At 34.7% G+C, this 20,073-nt stretch overlaps 1 protein-coding gene across 6 annotated transcripts; it reads right to left on the bottom strand.

Moving 5' to 3' along the window:
- Positions 1-332: 332 nt before the first annotated feature.
- Positions 333-10,286, bottom strand: LOC132312570 (pentatricopeptide repeat-containing protein At5g62370). Of its 6 annotated transcripts, none has more exons than XM_059810983.1 (7): positions 6,835-10,286; positions 6,611-6,684; positions 3,418-3,756; positions 3,116-3,228; positions 1,961-2,168; positions 1,106-1,218; positions 333-666 (listed from the first exon to the last, which is right to left on the bottom strand). In XM_059810983.1, exon 1 carries the CDS (start codon positions 9,928-9,930, stop codon positions 6,922-6,924), a length of 3,009 nt encoding a protein of 1,002 aa, XP_059666966.1. In that variant the 5' UTR covers positions 9,931-10,286; the 3' UTR covers positions 333-666; positions 1,106-1,218; positions 1,961-2,168; positions 3,116-3,228; positions 3,418-3,756; positions 6,611-6,684; positions 6,835-6,921. The 6 variants fall into 6 exon arrangements, with proteins under 6 accessions (XP_059666966.1, XP_059666963.1, XP_059666964.1 ...); XM_059810980.1 differs by having other exon boundaries at positions 1,106-1,198; XM_059810981.1 differs by having other exon boundaries at positions 1,106-1,198; positions 1,961-2,162.
- Between the last annotated feature and the right edge of the window lie 9,787 nt (positions 10,287-20,073).

Raw genomic sequence — 20,073 nt, 5'->3', positions numbered from 1 at the left:
TCCGACTTGTACCCAAAATTGAAGTTGTCAACCCAAATCCATCCTGATTCTAACTCAAAAATACTACAATATGTGAAAAAATTATAGCACATGAAACTCATAGGTTTATTTGGAAGTAAAATTCTAATTTGAAGGGTTAAGTAAGAAAACGACAGTTAATTGTGTTATTGATAAAATTGTGAAAACCAGAGGTTTTACGTTGTATTTTTGTGCCAAAATAATACTTGAATTGCTATAAATTATACCCGAACCAAACCCGGGATTCGGCTGAAAACTTTTGTCAGTAACCATAGGTAGGACATTGTCAATAGTGAAAATCATGGTCCATAAAGTTCAACAAAACTACACATTAGTATAGGCACATAACAAGCAAAATAGGTATGCCAAGAGATCATCACTTCCTTTGCTGCCTAACTAAGAGCTAATTTATACAGAAGAAAATAAGTATCACCAGCAATATAATTAACATCACACACAATGTATCTCTTCTGAATAATCATTTCCAACATGTTTCCTCAACAAAAACCGCGGCAAACAATTTACTTATCTATGTCAAGGATCTCGGCATCTAAAAATGGAACCGGATCCTCTTGCGTCATTTCATCCCATGCCACGTCCTGTACCATGTGCCATTTAGATCGCTTATGCAATGCCTTCACATCATTTCTGCAACAATTTTACATCACTTATACAACAACTACATTACATCGCTTATGCAACAACTAGATTTTAAGAACTGAATTTTAAGTATTAATTGAAGGGAGCTTTTCACCCTCGTGACTTTTGGACCCAATTTTATATCAGCGTAGACTTGCACATTCATAGTTGAAAGAAAATATAAATCTAGGATGAGTAATTCTAACAGGATCTATCACAATGTGCAGGTTCCAAGTAAAAACATTTGTGCATAAGCACCTATTTGAAATAAGACAACACAAGGGGAACGGTCATATTATTCAACATGAGAAACAACCATCAAAATTCATTTTAAAATGAAACAATTCATCTCATCCTGGATTTCATGCAGCCAAAACAGAACAGCAAATGCATGCAACACAGGATTGGCATAATTCAAAGAGGCAAGAAAGAAATGAACTTTGCATACCTTATGGAGCACAGGGTCTCACGTCGATAAATTTCTTCTCTATTCGTATTTGATTGTATGTATATTTGAAGGCACAAAACTGAAATGGCATCACTGGAAGAATATGAAAAGAACTGTAATCAACACCAAAATTCATTATAAAAATCTTTATGTAACAATGACAACCCCAAAAAGAGAGAAATTCAGCTCAACAAAACAAAGCAAGACCACAAAAGAGATGTCATACATAATAAAATAAATACCATTCCACCAAGAAGAAAATTACTCATTTGATATTACATCTAAAACATAATGGAATTTAAAATGACCTTTAATATGCTATCAAAAAAATTACAGTGGAAGACATCAACTTAAACTTCACTCGATTGTTTTTACTTTAATGTCATCAATAACCTTTGAGAAGATATGAAACACGTGGAGGAAAACTTTGGAAAGACCCTGTTTTTTCTTTGCCAAAGAGGCAAGTTCTTTGTCACCAACCATAGGATGGTTATCGCCACAAAATTTAATGAATGCCACTGCACTGCATTCTTTATTGGACAAGAGCAGAACTTGTACATTATTAGCAAAGCTGTAAACAAGTATAAACAATTACTACAGAATATTTTTATTGTCTAAAATATTTCATATGCATATTTAATCATGAATTCGGAGTGAATATGATTATAAATCTTGTATAATTAAGTGATATTTAAGTAATAGATGCCAAACATCTAAATACAATGCTTAATTAATTTGTATTATGGTACTTATGTCTTGATCTTTCGCTCGGTATTTTCAAGTAGTTTCTGCATCATCCTTGAGCTTTATAAATTGACGGGCAAAATATCTCTTTACAAAAAGTTATTTACTTACAAAGCAATCAAAGTTCTCTTTCAGCTCTGAAACATATGGGCCTTTGCCGCTCGGTCATCAGATTTGATGAATGAGGAAGGCATAATTGTGTGCATGGCTAACAGCTTCACCATTGGTTGCTTACACACTGCTTGTTCTTTAGCTTTCTGAACCAGATCTATGAAGAACTTGAACTTTTCCTCCACGCACACTGGTTAGATTGCTGTACCTTGAAAGTTAAAAAGGGATCAAGGAGGAAATATAAAGACATATAGCTATACAAGGTAGGTATAAATTGAGGTTTGAACAATGAGGAAAGGCCAAAGAAAATTGCAGTGCAAATTCTCTAGTGCTCAATTTTTCAATTTAATGCCTCATGCCTTGGAATCAACATTTCCAAAGTCAATTTAAGACAAATAATCAATTTTTTATTTTTATTTTTTTGTATTAAAAAATAAATAGACCAACTCATAGCGGCAGAACCTTTTAAACTAAAAGTAATTGGGAAAAAGATATAGATTTTTTTATTTTATTGGATGCTAAAATATTTAAAATATATTTCGATATATGCAAAATTATAGTTACATACAAATGCATGCATGTGCATAGCTGGGTCTGTGAATGTACCTTGATTGTTGACAACTAGGCCAGATCATATGCAAGCTATGTTACATGGACTCGGGTAAAGGTATGCATCCGTGCGTCAGACGTATCAAATCTCAAACAAAAGGACACATGTACACTACTACATATTCATTTTATTTAACATTTTTATTTTATTTTCTAGGATAAAATAATGTATTTTTGTAACATAATGTTCAATATAGGCATTTCACTCATTTTGAGTAGTAACATAATTAAATTGAATTATTAGATATGTTTTTTAGGTATATGTCTAACGAAAAATGTCGGACACATCCCATACTCATGTCTGAGTAATGTGTCTTTGACACGGGTATCCCACCTACTTTTGAAGAGTCCATGTAACATAGTATGCAAGGGTTGTACCGCTAGGCCACAGGCCTATTGGTTAAAAAAATAAAAATAAAAAGTTTGGGCTTATTCACTGTGCATCTATTTTCTTGTCTTATATAATACTATTGGCAGCATCAAACAGCACTATGAAGGTGTGAAATATACACTGAATGCTATTTTGAAATCTGAAACATAACTTACAATTTTGATTGTGTTACACGTTGAATTTTACAAACCCGTCTCTAATAGTGAATTTCGTGTTCAGGTGGAAGTAGGTTCTGGGCTTCACTTGTCTGCTTCAACATTGCAGAATTCTGTAAACAAAAATTTAAAGGTGAAAAGGGAATAATTGCTAAAAACAAAATAGAAGTGAAATAAAATACTATTCCAATGCCGTAAAAAGTGCAATGTGAAGGTAAATCTAGTTTAACCATTTTTATTTTAAGAAGTATAAATCTGTACATGAATTTCTGTTTGCAAATAACATGTTATGGGAAACCCACCACTGCAGGCTGTGAATCTATGGCAAGCCACTACATTTTTCCATTAGCTGAGAAAAAGTAGGACCTGTAGCTCAGAAGACTAGAACACATGGCTACCTAGCCCAATATTGGAAGCTTCAATTCCTTGTCACAACTGCCCAGAAGGGAAAGCACCTTTCCCTCCGGAGATTAGAAAAATATCCTTGGGGATAGCGATCAAAAGCTATGGAACTAGGGTGTGGGTCTGTTGTTAAAATGGAATGGCCTTACTTCTATTGTTTTATCTTTGATGGAATCATTACATGTTCACTTGTCTTTTTGTATCATTCACCATACTCTTCCAGCCAGACCTAGGCAGAACTGCAAAGCAAGTACTAGTATTAGTAGCATAAAAAACATGTCTCCGTGGGCTTAATAAAGAAAGCTACTTTAACTAGGAAAAAAAGAAGAAAGAAAGTAACTTCAACTCTACATCCAAATTTCATTTCAAATCAAATTATTGATCTATGCCCGATTATCTTTCGACCAATTCAAGAACAAGGAAAATAAATCTAGTAATAAATATTCAATAGGATAATAGATCTTGTAAATATTCTTGTTTCTTGGGTAACAAATGTTCTTATGAGCTTATTTAGGTGTATATGGATATAGAACTTGGAATGATATTAAGGAATTGGAAATCATGAGTCGAATTTCACATGATTGAAATTTCCTTGAATAAAAAACCCCACAATACAAAAAGTAAATTGGCTTCAAGTTAATTAATGAAGATGCTCATATAGATGCAATAACAAATGATGCTGCAGTGATCGGGGTAATGGTGGCAACAGCGAAGTTCTTCAAAGAGATTGATGTGGGTTGTCACAATGGCAGTGGAGTTGTGGAAAAGGCAGAGGTGTAAATGTAAGGCGCACACTTACAAACTATGAAACTCCAATTGTTGCAATATTGTTGTGCTGAACAAGATTTTTAGGGTTGATTTTAATCAATTTTATGTACAGATATACAATTTGATCAATTAAATATTGGTGCGTCACGAATTACCCTGTATCACTGGTGTCAGACATGTATCTTACATGGATACGCCACCTTCATAGAAATGTCCCTACCTAGACATTGGTGCAAAGTCAACTCTCTCTCTCTTTAACAAGTGACCAAAATTTTCCAATGTTATGCGGTTAATGGGCTCTCAAACAACAAAAACGAATTTGGAGCTGTATTGGTCTGTGAATAGCAACCATGAATAATAAAAGAGCTACTTTTACTTCTCTTTTGAGCTAAGATTGATTGAAAAAGGGAAGTATTAGGGCTTGATATAGGATTTTAAGGATAAAAGGAGGTTAGAAAATATCTGGTTGTAGGAGTGTTAAGGCTTATATAGTGTAAAAATTAAGAGAAAGAAAAAGCTCTAGAAATTCGCTCCTAGAACCCCATAGGCATAACATCTAGGATTTGAATTTCATAATACAATCCATGAAGAAAATAACTGGTGAAAATTTCTCTCTCACATCTAGGGTTTCAATTGTATTTCCACTAAGAGCATAGTAGCTAGAAATTCCATGTTCTCTGTTGAACTTAAACATTGCATGACCACATATAGACCCATAGGTAATCCTGACTTGTATGACTTAATTTTTTATTTTTTTTAATTAATTAGACTTCACATTATATTTAGGAAGTAGTAGACTTTGACCACTAAAACACAAAGCAATAAGATAAAAACCACAAATTAGACTCAATACCACAACTTCGCTCAAAAGACGACACATAGACCAGGGCTGCAATCTGTGTCAAACAAAGCTTGAAATTACCAAACTTCCCCTTTAACCTCTAGAATACAATAAAATGTATATAGAACTGACCACCAGACAGCAGCATAAAAACTAAAAATAAACATACAACAGCACTCTACTTTTTTTCCTAGTTGGTACTCACACACACGTCTCTTCTAAGACTTGAACCCCTGACCTCCCTTTGAGAAGTAAGAGGCTGATACCACTAGGCCACTAGCCCGTTGGTAATAGCACTCTACTAAGACGGTAAGACTAGAACTCAACTATGGAAGGACCCAAGTGACTCTTTGAAATCAAAACAGTTCTTAAAGTTCCTCTATTCTTTGGATTTACTTTTTCTTGAATTTCTTATCAATTGAAACAACCTGATGGCAGCAGTATGTGTTTATTTTTTTCCGGTAAATCAATGTATTAAACCAAAGGAACTATACAAAAAGGAAGAGGGAGGGCAAAGCCCAACAAGCCCAAAGGCCAAAGCCCAAAAGCACCAAAAATCCACCCACCTAGCAACTAACCAAACCAGTTGATGCACCAGAACGTGCACCAACTGCAGTAGAGAGGAAGAGGGGGAATGAACATTATAAACAGGCAAAAATTAAGGGTGTTGTTCCCTCAAGACAGAACTAGGAAGACTCCAATCTGCAGCAACTGACCTAGAGGCAGGGCAGTCCCCGAAGTGAGAAGAAACAAGCTTTCCTCTGACACAATCCTCAATAGTCTTGCATACCCCAACATAACTAGCAATGGTGCATAAAAAAATGATCAGGGTGGTAGTAGTGATAATGGGTATGAAGTAGCAACCAATGCTTTATTCCTCAATTACAAACATTTTGGTACAATGCTTTGGGTCTCCAGATTTTGTCCTTCAATCTCCAAGAAGATTGTTCAGAATCCATTCCTACAACTAGAATTTAGCATCAAAACAATTGGGAGCCCTATTCCACACTGGAATTCAACTTATCCAAATGACTACCAAGTACAAAGAACCCAATAGTTGTGGTATATCATTGACTAAGTAACAAATTGTTAACCATTAGGTGCTATAAATTATTATTTTCTGTAATAAGTATGATACACATCTACATTCCAAATGGAACCCTCACACCTCACCTTTTGGTGGTGGCAGGAGATGCTAGTCATGCTAAGAGCTGGTGGTGTAAATACCGCAATAAATCTACTTCTAGATGCATTATATTTCCCTTCTTAAATCTATTACTCTATTACTGCTTGAATTGGAAAATTACACGCGAAACTATTTTACTAAAAAGAAAATGTCAAAACACTTCTCCCTTGACTGGGCTTAAAGAATAGTTAACATATAATAATTACTATACAGAGTCAGTTATATCAAATATTGGGAAAAAAAAACATATTTTGAATTACCAACCTCAAGATCCATTATATCAAATATTGGAAATTACCTGATGGTTGTCAGATGCACAACAAGGCCTATTTAGCAATCCTGCAGAAGGGATTCATAAGCTTTAATATTTCCCTGTTAAAATCACTGATGTGGATTAGTCACATACACATGACATTTAACACCAATTAAAATCATTATTGTGATCAAGAAGGAAAAAACATTGATTAAGAAGCACAACAGGAAAAGGAACAATGTGCAATCATTTAAGTTATTCAGAATTACCAAAATCCCAGACATGCGAGCTCAATGATGTACTGCAAAATGGAAAACTTTGTGTTATCCTCAGCATGCACAACAATTTTCCTTCAATCATGAGATCAGTTCCAGTTCTCTTTGCCTATAGCATGATTCTGTCAGAAGCCTCTGTGTAGATTCATATAGAAAATTTCCTCTAGTCAGAATCATATCATGTATCATTACGGCTTCACGCAATTTGTTTTCTTCGCATAATATCCCAAGCAACCAGTTACGATTATATCGGCAAGGTACAAAATCATGGGCAAGCATGTCTTCGCAAATCCTCATGGCATGAACACTCGAACCACCAGCACAAAGACCACTGAGTAAATATTCATAAGAATTCTTGGAAGGAGAAAACCCTCGTTTACGCATTGTATGTGAGAGTGACAATGCATCGAGTAGTCTTCCAGCCCTACAAAGGCCTCGTATCAAGGTGCTGTAGACAATTCTGTCTGGAGCACAACCATTTGCATTCATCTTATTGAACAACCCAATGGCACAGTCTGTTTCACCTAATCGCATATGCCCATCAATGAGAATAGTGAAAGTCACCTGATTGGGAACTACCCCCTCTGTTTGCATCAATTCAAGATGACCATATGCATCTTGCATCCTATTCGCCCAACAAGACCCATATATCATAGCATTATATAGGTACAAATTCGGCATAAATCTTGAGGCTTTAACTTTTTGCATCAACTTCAATGCAAATAAACTTTTTTCTTCAAAAGAACTAATTGAAATTCTCAAACTATCTTTCATGGGCACCAAACTTTTCCGCTGGAGCAAATGGAACAACATTTCTTTTTCCCTTTCAGACTTCCGATGTGCCATGTGCCATGTTCCTGTTGCACATGAAATATTTCTGCAAACACCACTGAGCATTGTAATACAAGAAATCAGGTCATGCTCAATCTGACTATTTTCCATCAAACCAACCAATCTAAAGGCAAATTCCAACTCTCTTTTCCTCAAGAATTGTTTGATAAGAGAGGTATAAAGCACCCTATTAGGCATAAAACCATCTTCCAACATTCTATCAAGGTATAGGCAACCTTTCTCAGTCATGTTTTTCTTCACTAGCCCATTTATAAGTGCCGTGTAAGCATGAGAATTGGGAAGAATACCATGTTCTACCATCTTCTCAAAAAGTTGGTGGGCTTCATTAGCTTTCCCATTTTTGGAGTAGGCATTAATCATTGTGACACAGATGACTTCATCAGGATCAACACCATCCTCAAGCATCCTCTTAAACATATCTTCTGCTTCAAATATTCTTTTTTTTCTGCTTAAACAACCTATAATTGAGTCATAAATAGCAACACTAGGCTTCACTCCCATTTCATCCATTTGGTCCAGAACATTAAAAGCTGATGCAAAGTTACCACGCTTACAGTTTTCACTTACCAATATCAGGTAAGTTGCTAGATTCGGAACCATTCCCCTGTCTTGCATGAGGTCAATCAGAGACTTGACATCATCAAGAAGCCCCTCCTGGCAAAGAGACTTGATCACGGAGTTATAAGTTGAAAGCAAAGGCTGGCATCCGATACTTTCCATTTTATCCATCCAAAGCAAAGAAACATCTGTTTTCCCTCGGGCACACAATGCAATAATATATACACCGAAAGCAATGTCAGCCAAATACGAGTTTCTTCTCCCAATTTCCCCCAACAGATGCTCAATGCCAAGCTCCAAATCAGTTGTAGGATCAGAAGTAGCACAGGTCGAGAGAGGTGGAGGGTCAATACCACAGCCATTCTTGGCTATTGCCCGCAAAATCATGAGAGCAAGATGAAGCTCTTTCCCATTTGGGTACTCCTTGATAAGAGTAAAATACAGTACATGATCAGGAACAACCCCAGTTTTTACCATCCTGATGAATAATTCATCAGCCTCAACAAACCTGTTCTCTTTATGAAGTGCAGCCAACAAGACTGTGTAATAGTGCGCATTGGGAGTGATATTGCCATGAGTCATATTGTTTAAAAGCATCAAAGCACAATCAACTTTCTGTTCCTTGCAGTACTTACTAATCATAATATGGTAAGTTACTACATCAGGTTCTATCCCAGTTTCAGCCATATGATTATGTAACAGCCACCCTTTATCAAACATACCCAAATTAACAAACCCGTGTATTAGTGTGTTATAAGTATACGTATCTGGGTCACACCTCGTTTTGAGCATTCTAAAAAATAACCGCATAGCCATTTTCATTTTCTTGCTCTTGCAATACTCAAAAATAAGAGAAGTGTACATAATTTTATCTGGACATAGACCTTGGGACTCCATTTCTATACTCAGCAACTCGGCCTCCTCAACCCGACCTCTCTTACAAAAACCATAAACTAGTGATTTGTACAAATGTCCAGTAGGTGGCATCCCTCTATCACACATTATATCAAACACATCAAGGGCCTCATCCAAGTACCCACTAAAGCATAATCCATCGATCAGCATTTTGTAACACCAACAACTTATAGAAGTTCCAGCATCATTGATCCTTATAAAGCAATCGAATGCCTCCAAGAATCTATCATGGGCACAAAGATCCCGAAGGAGCACATTGCACGCACCTTTACAAGGCTTGGATTTCATTAAAATAAGCCTACCAAAATGGGATTTTGCTTCCTCCAATTGTCCTAACTTACAATAACAAATAATCATTGAATTCAATATCGATGGATCAGAATCCTTACCTCTATGTAAAATGTTATCTCTATATAGGAACTCAGCCATCTTGGTTTCACCAGAAGTCACAAGTTTCCGTATAAGGACACCATAGCTACACAAGTCAAGCTCCATGCCTCGCACCATGGCAAAATCAACGGCCGAAATTGCATCCGGAACTGATGAACATTGTGATACAATTCGCTGGATGACTTTTTGCGCAGATGATAATAAGCCACGACGAATGAGCTGGTCTGCTAATGAAAGGCAGAGACTTTTGTGGTCTTGAGTGATAGGTGAGACTGAGGGACTTGGAGGCTCCAGTGGAAAAGGGCAAGCAGTGAATGGTTTTCTGGTTCTAATGAAGAAGAAGAGGTCGGGTGAATTAGGCTTCTTCTTGATCATATTCGATCAATGTGTGACTAGGAGGAGAAATTGAAATGGTTTAGAGGCAGAGATTAGCATTTCAGATACCGACTCAGTTGATAAAACGGGAGAATTTCATGAACCCAGAAGATTAAAAAAAAAAAAAAAAAAAAATGGCGACAAAACCTGGAAGAGACTGAGCAAAAAAGAGGCTGATGAAGAACAAATAGAGAGAGAAGATACAGAGACCAATATATATGCAACTAACCTAAATTGAATTTAAATTGATAAATTGCAGAAACAATTGGGGTATAAACAGTGGACTAGAGAGAGAAGGGAGAGAGAGAGAGAGGAGTGGTGTACGTGCAGTGGGGGACGACGGTTGCTGATATACTAAAGCCCTAACTAGGGGTTAAACCACCACTTCGGGCGGGGTCAAAACCGGTCAGCCCTGTTTTTGGAAATAAAACTAGGGATCCAGACGCAGACAACTCTTGAACCGTTGAGCCCAGGATAGTGTCTTGAGCCCAAATTCTAAGGCCTTCTTATTTTGGGCCTGTAATTGTCTATAATCGTTGCAATATTTTTCACCGTAAATTGTACGCAGTATCATTATTTGAATTGAGCAGGTGATCAACACAAAGATATCATGAACCTTTCAAGGGTACAAATCCTCTCCAATGCACCAGTATACCATAGTGCATCAAAAAATACTTCAATCAATCCACATAAGGTGGTATTTTATGCTGAGTTGGTGCATCCAAAGTATAAATTATCTATGTTCTCAATGAGAAATTATTAGATAGTCTTAGATCATTAACACTTGGTGGACCAGTTAAGTATAGACTCTCGGATTGAGAAAATGAGCCCACAAAAGTGTATTACAGTAACAAATTACAAAACTTCTTGATGGGAGGGTTTTCATTAAATTAGTCCACCAAGTGTCAAATAGACCAGGACCATTTAATAATTTCTCGTATTTTCAATATAGTTGTCCACTTCGCAATTTACGAAGTGGACAATTATATTGTGATGGAGGGAGTGTCAAATAGGATTTTGATTTTATTTTAAATGATAACGAAGTGTCAAGAATTTATTGATTAATATGGTGAAGGAAAAAAAAAAAAAAAAAATTCCAAAAAAAAAAAATTAATAATTAAAATAAAAAAATAATGATTGAGTGCTTGAATCACTTACCTATAGCATATCCAAAACTATCCAAGCAATTAATTTTCATATTAAACCACATTTTGGCAATTATTGGATTTGACAGGGTTCTAACCTGCCATTGGAAATGTTAGCAGGCTCTGGACCCTCATGGTTAGTTTGGACGGGCCATGAGCTGGACCGCATCATATATACTTTCTTTTTTTTGCCATAGCAAAGCAATAATATTATTCGAAGCAGGAGCAAGTGCGAGAGCAAAAGGACAAAAACAACAAAATATGGATCACAAAGAGTGGGAGGCTAGAGCAGGAGCGAAGAGGCTTGCGGAATTGAAAAGTAAGAGTGCATACGAAAAACGAGAACGACATCTATCTAAAAGAATTTTGTGACCTACGAACGAATACAAAGAAAGTTCAAAGAATAGCCACAAGGGCCATATGACCCAGTCCACCTCCCCTCTTTGACTATGAGCTGCCCATTTGCTCATCAAACCATGAGCTACCATTTTACAGTTTCTTGGTGTCCATCTCAGACTCCATTGACTACAATGCATTGTTGAATCATCACCTTGAATGTATGAAAGAGACTACTCTCCCCTAAATGAATGAAAAAGAGGTTTAGCCTAATAATGCTCTATTTTAAATCTCAAAGGAAACAATATTAGTTTCGGAAAGGTCTTCCTTGAAGTAGCATTTTTATTTTTATTTTTTATTTTTGTTTCGTGGTACCTTAATTTGAGTATTTATTTATATCACTGTTCTAGTGCTTTTAGGGTTCCAAATAGTCTACAAATGATCATAATGATAATAATAAATTTGTTGTTGTAATTTTCAAGATGGAGGTGGTTTTTGTTACTAAAAACAATAAATGTGATTAGTGAAAACTCATTATTTTTCTTTTAAGATAATTGGAAGAATAGTCCTAAAAACTTTTTTATGGTTCCATATTTTAAAATTTTAGATTTGTGATAAGTCATACGGTAATAACTTTCACGATAACCAGATACAATGCTGTCTATTTTTGGAATCTTCGAACTAAAGACTTTTTGGGGGGTTACCCATCCTAGTACTACTCCTGGTTAAACACGTTTAACTCTGGAGTTTTGATGAGTTTACGGCCATCACGGCTTTAAAATGTGTTGTGTCATAAAAGGATATTGAATCTAGATATAGCACTTACCTCATCCATACTCAGACGAGTGGGATTGTAAACCTATAATGTTAGTGCTTCGCACCTGCCCACATAAGTCACCACAATCATCTCTCCTTTGGGACCCAACGTCCCTGTTGACCACACTTTCAGCTGGGTCAAACTCTGATACCAGTAATAAAATTCGAATCCACTTCAGTACATTGCAATGCACAATATATAGAAGATACCATAGATCAACAAGATAAAATGACGCCATCTTTTCATCACTCAAATTAAATTTGTCCGCTATTTTTTTATTATTTTTTTTTAACACGATTGCATTATTAACTTTCCATTATTGAGAATAATTGGCCTAATAGTCTATGAAGATGATCTTAATCATTTCATTTTCTATTTGTTGGCCTTTATTATTTATTTTTTATTATCATGGTTATTGTTGTCACTATAATTTTGAAGGGGACTTGTAAACCAATATGTAATCATCATTTCTACTATTACATGTATGATTTATCTGTTTTTAGGTGAAAGTTCCGTTCTTAAAAGGAAATGACAACTACTAGCTACATTAAAGAACAATTACTAATCTCAAGCCCTATAAATTACTAAAAGAAAAAGATATATATATATATATATATATACACACACAATGTAAGCTGCACTTGGGTGTCAAAAAAGAGGTCGATGGTGCAATTGTTTGACAGGCTCACAAGAGAGATAAATTAGCCAAGACAACTACGTCATTTAAAAGGTAATGTTACATCATTTGTAGGCTTAACAAAGCTGACGTTTAAATGATTTTTTTTTTTTTTTTCATCAAAAGATATTGTAAATTCATAGAAAATATCTTTGAGATGTTCCACTTTTTTTGGCAAGAAATATCCCAAATAATGTTATGGTTCTTATTCCTTTTTTAGAATAGGTTAACCAAACAAAGCCTTATTGCACTAAATCTCTTCTCGTTTTAAAGCATTACACAATATTATTATTATTATTATTACTTTTTATTTTTGTGAAAATAAACAACCACTATTTATTAGTCAAAAGACGGTTATGTAATTTGCTGATGAAAATTGCCACGGTTAAAATAAAAAATTAAAAAGTTCAGTCACAACCTAATTACACCCTCCAAAATCACATTCATTAATGAAAAATTTTAAATAAATAAAATACTAATTAAATTAATGACTCAAAAATATTAAAACATCAGAAGTTATCACTTAAATATAATCACGAAAGGGATAAAAAATGGGGGAGGGGGGAAATGTTGCTGAGAGCTCCTCAAAATATTAGGTCTCTATTTGTTAAATAAAGAAAATCTAACACACAATTTTTTGTTTGACTTACTTATAATTAATATATGTCTCATATTATACGTATATCAGGTCTTTTTTCTTTTTTTTTCTTATCTGGGTAACATCGCCCCAAAAAAAAAAATTTAATTAAGATATACAATATAAATATAAAAACAGGGGAAAAAGGAATTTTTTCTTCTTCTCTTGGTAACAACATAATATATATATATATATATATATATATATATATATATATATATATAATAGGAAAAAAGAATTTAAAAAAAAAAAAGTAGAGACCTACAGTACCTATATTATGAGTCATTATATCAATTATAAGTAAATCAAATGAAAAATTAAATTTCTTTTATTTAACAAATAGAGACCTAATATTTGTAGCATTTAAGTGGTAATTTTTTATGTTCACATAATTGGTGGATGACTTGGTAATCCAGTGGTTTAATACTTCCAGTGAACTTTGGAGTATTAAAAAAAACATAATTATCTTTTTTTATTTTTGGGTATTTATATAATTGTTGTCTCTGTTAGTCAAATATGGAAAGCTGTAACAACTAATAAATAGATGTTTGTCGCCAAAAAAAAGAAAAAGAAAAATTGAGTGGGAGCATTGTGCAACGCTTTTAAACTAGAGGGTTCAGTGCACTAAGGCCAGATAACAATCTTCAAACTTTTGAAATAGAGAATCATTTATGGATATATACGCGATAAATAATAATTTCTCATAAATAATGATAATTAAACAGATACTACAAATAAATGTTTAGAGACGTTTAGTGGCTCCTTTAAAATAATTAAAATCTTTCTTGTGATAATTAAAACATCAACTTGTGACCGCTGTGATTAAATAAAAATCAAAGTCTTCCACCAATTAACTAAGTAAATTATATCATTTGTGTCATAAGATATAGAAAATTTATAAAATTTGAAGAATTTTTAAAGAAGATTTCATTATTTATATATATATTTTTATTTATTTTGAAACACCTTCCAACAAATCTAGTTTTCTTCCTATATGAATAAAAAATTGGGTGATCGACAAAATGATGAGCTTCTACATCTCTATGGAATACGATTCAAACCTGTACTTGAGTATTACATACTCCTTGATGGTACAAAATACTTGTTTTATATATATATATATATATAGAACCTACTCTCTTTTTTATATATACATACAATAATAAAATTGGATTGAACTTGTAACCACCCATGCCTTAAAGGGACCAAATGGTAATGACTGATGGATCCCTTGCATTTTTATTTTTTATTTTTATTTTTATTTTTTTTTGCTTATTTGTGAAATTTCATTGTCGAAGAAATTCAGCGAAACAAAAAATCACCGGAAAAGATTTGAATCCCTCCATACAAATTAACCACTCTTATTATGAGAAGCGATCTTGTAAGGGATCTACTTTGCATTACAAGTATTTTTGTGAAAACAAAATAAGCGCCCCCCCCCCCCCCCCCCCGGCGGGGGCGCGCGCCGCGGAACTATGAGCATATTGCAACAAACCCCTCTAAACTAAAAATAACCTCCTAAACTATAAGATTGTGGCAATTCAGGACAAACGGTCAACCACCGTTAACAAAAAATTAAAATTACATTTTTACCCATGAGTTAAACGATGTCGTTTAAAGTATTTTCTAATCTCAGTTACTGACATGGCAAAAGAAATTCCAAAGTCCGGTAAAATGATAACACGTACATCAAAACCCTATCTCAACTCTATTTCAGTTATATAGTTGTTACCCGCCAAACACGCCCTTCTTCAAATGCCAAACACGCCCTCCTTCAAATGTTTGTACGAAGCTTTCTCATCTGGTTCAATTACTGTTGTTTATGTTGGGAAATATATGTATATATATAACCTTTGGGACAATCAAAGCACTGGTCTCTATCTTTGTTTCATGGATGACGCGTCGATGGCCGAAAATAGAGCAATAACTTGTTCTTCATGATTTTTTGTCAAGGATTTTTGCAAATTCGTGTTTAGTGATTTTAGATAGAGATTAGAAAGGAACAAGGGGAATTATGGCTTTTTGGTGCGTTTGGAATTTAATTCAGCAAAGACGAAGAACAATAATATACTTAAAGGGTGACTCACCTCTGCAAATTGAAATGGTTTTAACACTTACCCCTGCAAATTGAAATGGTTTTAACACTTACCCCTGCAAATTGAAACCTTAGAAATTTTTGACTTGATGTGTATATATATGAATAGAAAAGTTGAGTCAGTAATTTCCGCCCCCAGTTTGTCATTAAGGCCAATTTAGACCCTAATTTATCAATCTTATATTTTAGCAATCCACAATGGCGATTCGATCTCAGACCACAATCTTTGCAATTTCTTACAAGCAATTTTTTCAATCAATTGCCCTTCTAACACCGAAATTTGCAAATCCCTAATGCTTCAACACTCGTTACCACATCTTCCGCAACGTATGTCGGTGGATCTCATCAACAAAAGCAAATCTCTCTTTAATGATTTTCCACCTCTTCGTCGTTCTTGTCGCCGCCAAAGTTAAAGAAAAAAAAAAAAAAAGGGAGGCGGACTGGAGAGAGAGGGGGTGGTGGCGACCGTGGATGGTGATGGTGGTTGTGAGGGAAGAAGAATCTTTTGGGGGGAAAGAGATCGGTGGTCGTTGCTGTTACGGCCATGGACTATTAGTGGGGGTGGTGGCCATGGATGGCGGTGAAGGTGTTTGGAGAGAGAAGGGTTGTTGAAGATGATTCAGGGAAGAGAGAGACGTATATGTATTTGTATATATAATTCATTTAATGGTTATAAGGCTATTTTTGTCTTTTTAAATTTTTACATGGTCACATGTGTCACGTGCCTTCTTGTACGTAAGATTTCAAACTACAAACTAACGGTTTTGGATTTTTTGCAACAAATGGAAAAGTTTAGGGGGTTAAGTGTCTTTGTGATAGTTCAAGGGGGTTTTTTGAGAAAGAGAAGAAAGTTCAAGGGGGTTTAATGCACTTAACCCAACAAAATATAATACTTTGCATTACAAGTATCTTTGTGAAAATATCTTTGTAATTTTAATATACTATAATCAAAATATAATATTTGATTAATTTTATACAATTGATATTATCACGACGTCAAACCCCTCTCACGTAAAAATAATTCATTTACTCGTTGTATGAACCGGGGTGGAAGTGTAATGTTTCCAATTTTTACCATTTTCCAATTTCTAGAATTTTTTGATTTTCAAGGGTATTTTTATCTTTTCTCGTTTTACATGCCGGACGCCGTGGGGTGTGCCGGTTGTGTCTAAAAGCTGGTTGGGGGCATTCAATTGAGTTCAGGACCCTTGAAAATGCATCGGATGCCATTTCGGCATTTTTCTATTTTTCGGATCGGAAAGTCCCGTGTGGGACCCGCTACCGGAATTGTTGCGTACGGGAGTTATGTTTAGGTCCATTTGCATCACAATCATTTTATTTAATGTGTTTTGAGTGGTTGAAATTTAATATGCGTATATATATATATATATATATATATATATATATATATATATATAATTAGATGTGTGGTGAAGAATAAAAAGGAAAAAGAAAATTTTATTAAAAGGGGTGGGACCCATAAAGATTTTTTTTAAAGAAAAGGGGCCAAAGGCCACTTTTGGCCACATTTTCTTCCTTCTTTTTCCTCTCTCCCGAGGTCACTCTCTCTCTCCCCCATTTTCATTTTCATTTTTGCTTCAAGCCTTAAATTTTGATTCCCCTCTCATTTTTTAGAGATTTTTAATGCCGTTTGTGACAAATTAAAGAGTTCGTCAAGATCTACGTTTTGATTAAAGCAAATCCTTGTTTGGCCAACTTTGAAAATTTGAGATTAGGGCACAACATTGGGGGTTTTTGCATCTCTTGGGTAGGAGTTTCTAATTCACATTTTCTTGTGCTTTTTTTTGTGAATTAGTCTTCTTAAATTGTGGTTAGCATGCTTGATTTGTAGAAATTTCATACTATATTGTATATATGTTGTGCCGAAGTTGTGACTATGTGTTGTTTGGTATATATGATGATGAAACATGCCTAATTGATGATTAATTTGTGCTCTTTGTATCATTGGTGCTAAATTTCATGACTTGAAAGTATGAATTATGCCATGAAAATTTTGTAAAGCATGTGACTATGTATTAGTTAAGATTATATGAAAAAACATGCTTAATTGATGAAATTACTTGCCTATGGTGTGGAAAAATGCTAGATGTTGTGATATGGAAGCATGTTGTAAATTCTTTGGAAATTTTTGCAAGTATGCTAAGTGATTTAGACTTGAATTAAATGTATGACAAAGGATATTGGCAAATCATGAAATGGCATGATGCATTCATGCATGAGCATTGGGAAGGAAATGGAAAATTGTTTTTGAAGGAAATAAAAGAAAATATTTTGGGAAAGGTTTTGATGGAAAGCTTGCGAAAACCCGATCGCCTAGGAGATTGCCTATGGGTCCATGGCGTTAATGTGACTTAGAGAGAATTAGAGAGACTGCCCTAGCGTGGTTGAATTAACTGGGCCCAAATGACGCTCTGGAGCTTGCCTTATGGTCAGGGACAGTTAGCCAATCCTTCTCTCGTGCCGCCATAGAGTTGCCATGGGACGGGTTCCATTAACAGTTTAGAAATGAGGACAAAAATGGTTTTGGAAAATGGGGAGTGACATTGCATGGCATTGCATCCCATTGCACGGCATGATTTAATTATGACATGGACTATCGATTTTGTTGCTATGTTTATCCCGGAATAGCATGATCCCGCTTCTTTATTTTTTATCCATTGTGTGGATTCACGGACTTATGGACTTATGGTACTAATCCTCCAAATAATACAACTCGGGAATCCATACTATGTGGACCCCTAGAAAATCCAAACTGCAAAAGTGACAGTAACAACTATCTACAACTGAATAATGAAATATACGAAACTTCTATGTAGAAAATCCGGAAGAATGAAGTAAACGATCCCTGCTCAGCACGAACAATCCCTACTCCTGACGAATACCTGAAAAATAATGGTGGGTCAGGCCCACAAACAAGTTCTACTATAGTATAGTCTAAGCAGAGACTTGATACGCAGATATATCCTAGACAACTCAACAATAGCTAAATAGTACATATATGTATAAATACACACTACAGGACGCTCACTAGTCCATAGGTCTGTCTCAACCTGAATAGAAGGTAACATGCAAATCGCACAAAAAGTGGACATGTATACCTGGATCTACTAGGGTACATAATGTCTACTATGTCCAGTTATCCATCCTAGGCGACATACGCACCCTAACCATGATCCTGAAACTCAAGCTCATATCATGGCTCATAACTATATATCTATATATATGTATATAATTCATCCTAATACAGAATATAAAATAAACATCTAATATGTCATTCAACTGTTTTAGTTGACCTGACATTAATCCGTGTAGGATTTAACTTTTTAGTTGATCTATTTCATAATGTATGAATAGATAGGAATTAACGTTTTGATCTAATCTATCCCTAATATGCCACTGTCCCATACCGGTGCATATCATCCATAAATTCAATAATTGATGCAAAAAATGATAAATTTAAACATCAATTAAAATCCAGAGCATGATGTAATGATAATCAGAAATATAAACTGCGCACATAATACTGAAATACTCAAAAGTAATTTCATAACAATCCATTTAATTTGCTAGAATAACAACAAGCAATTAAACTTTCCTTAATCTTTGACAGCATGCAAATCCGTAATAAAATTTTATGATGTCCAATAACTTAGCTTAATAGCCTAGATTAACCACTTTAGGATTTTAACATAATTATTTGAATCATTTAAAATCCCGAACACCTAAAAAATAATGGTAGGTCAGGCCCACAAACAAGTTCTACTCTACTACAGTTCAAGCAGATATTCGATACACATATACATCCTAGACAACTCAACAATAGCTAAATAGTACATATATGTATAAATACACACTATAGGACGCTCACTAGTTTATAAGTCTGTCTTAACCTGAATAAAAGGTAACATGCAAATTACACATAAAGTGGGTATGTATACCTATACCTATCAAGGTACACAATGTCTACTATGTCCAGTTATCCATCCTAGGCGATATATGCGCCATAACCATGATCCTGAGACTCAAGTTCATATCATGGCTCATAACTATATATATATATAATCCATCCTAATACAGAACATAAAATAAACATCCAATATGTCATTCAACTGTTTTAATTGACCTAACATGAATTACATGTATGATTTAACTTTTTAGTTAATCCATTCCGTTATGTATGAATAGGTAGGAATTAGCGTTTTGATCTAATCCATTCCTAATATGCCACCGTCCCATACTGGTTCATATCATCCACAAATCCAATAATTGATGCAATAAATGATAAATTTAAATATCAATTAAAATCCAAAGCATGATGTAATGATAATCAGAAATATAAACTGAGCACATTATACTGAAATACTCAAAAATAATTTTATAATAATCCATTTAATTTGCTAGAATAACAACAAGCAA

This window comes from Cornus florida, unplaced genomic scaffold (genome assembly GCF_030987335.1).
Source record: "Cornus florida cultivar Cherokee Brave unplaced genomic scaffold, ASM3098733v1 CherokeeBrave_3.0.0_Hap2_Chr06, whole genome shotgun sequence".
Lineage (NCBI taxonomy): Eukaryota > Viridiplantae > Streptophyta > Magnoliopsida > Cornales > Cornaceae > Cornus > Cornus florida.
The sequence above is the reverse complement of the archived record's forward strand: the minus strand, read 5'-3'. Positions and strand labels throughout refer to the sequence as shown.

Bases quoted from the DNA above. Each gene is read 5' to 3' on its own strand.
- LOC132312570 (XM_059810983.1), bottom strand. From the start codon at position 9,930: ATGATCAAGAAGAAGCCTAATTCACCCGACCTCTTCTTCTTCATTAGA.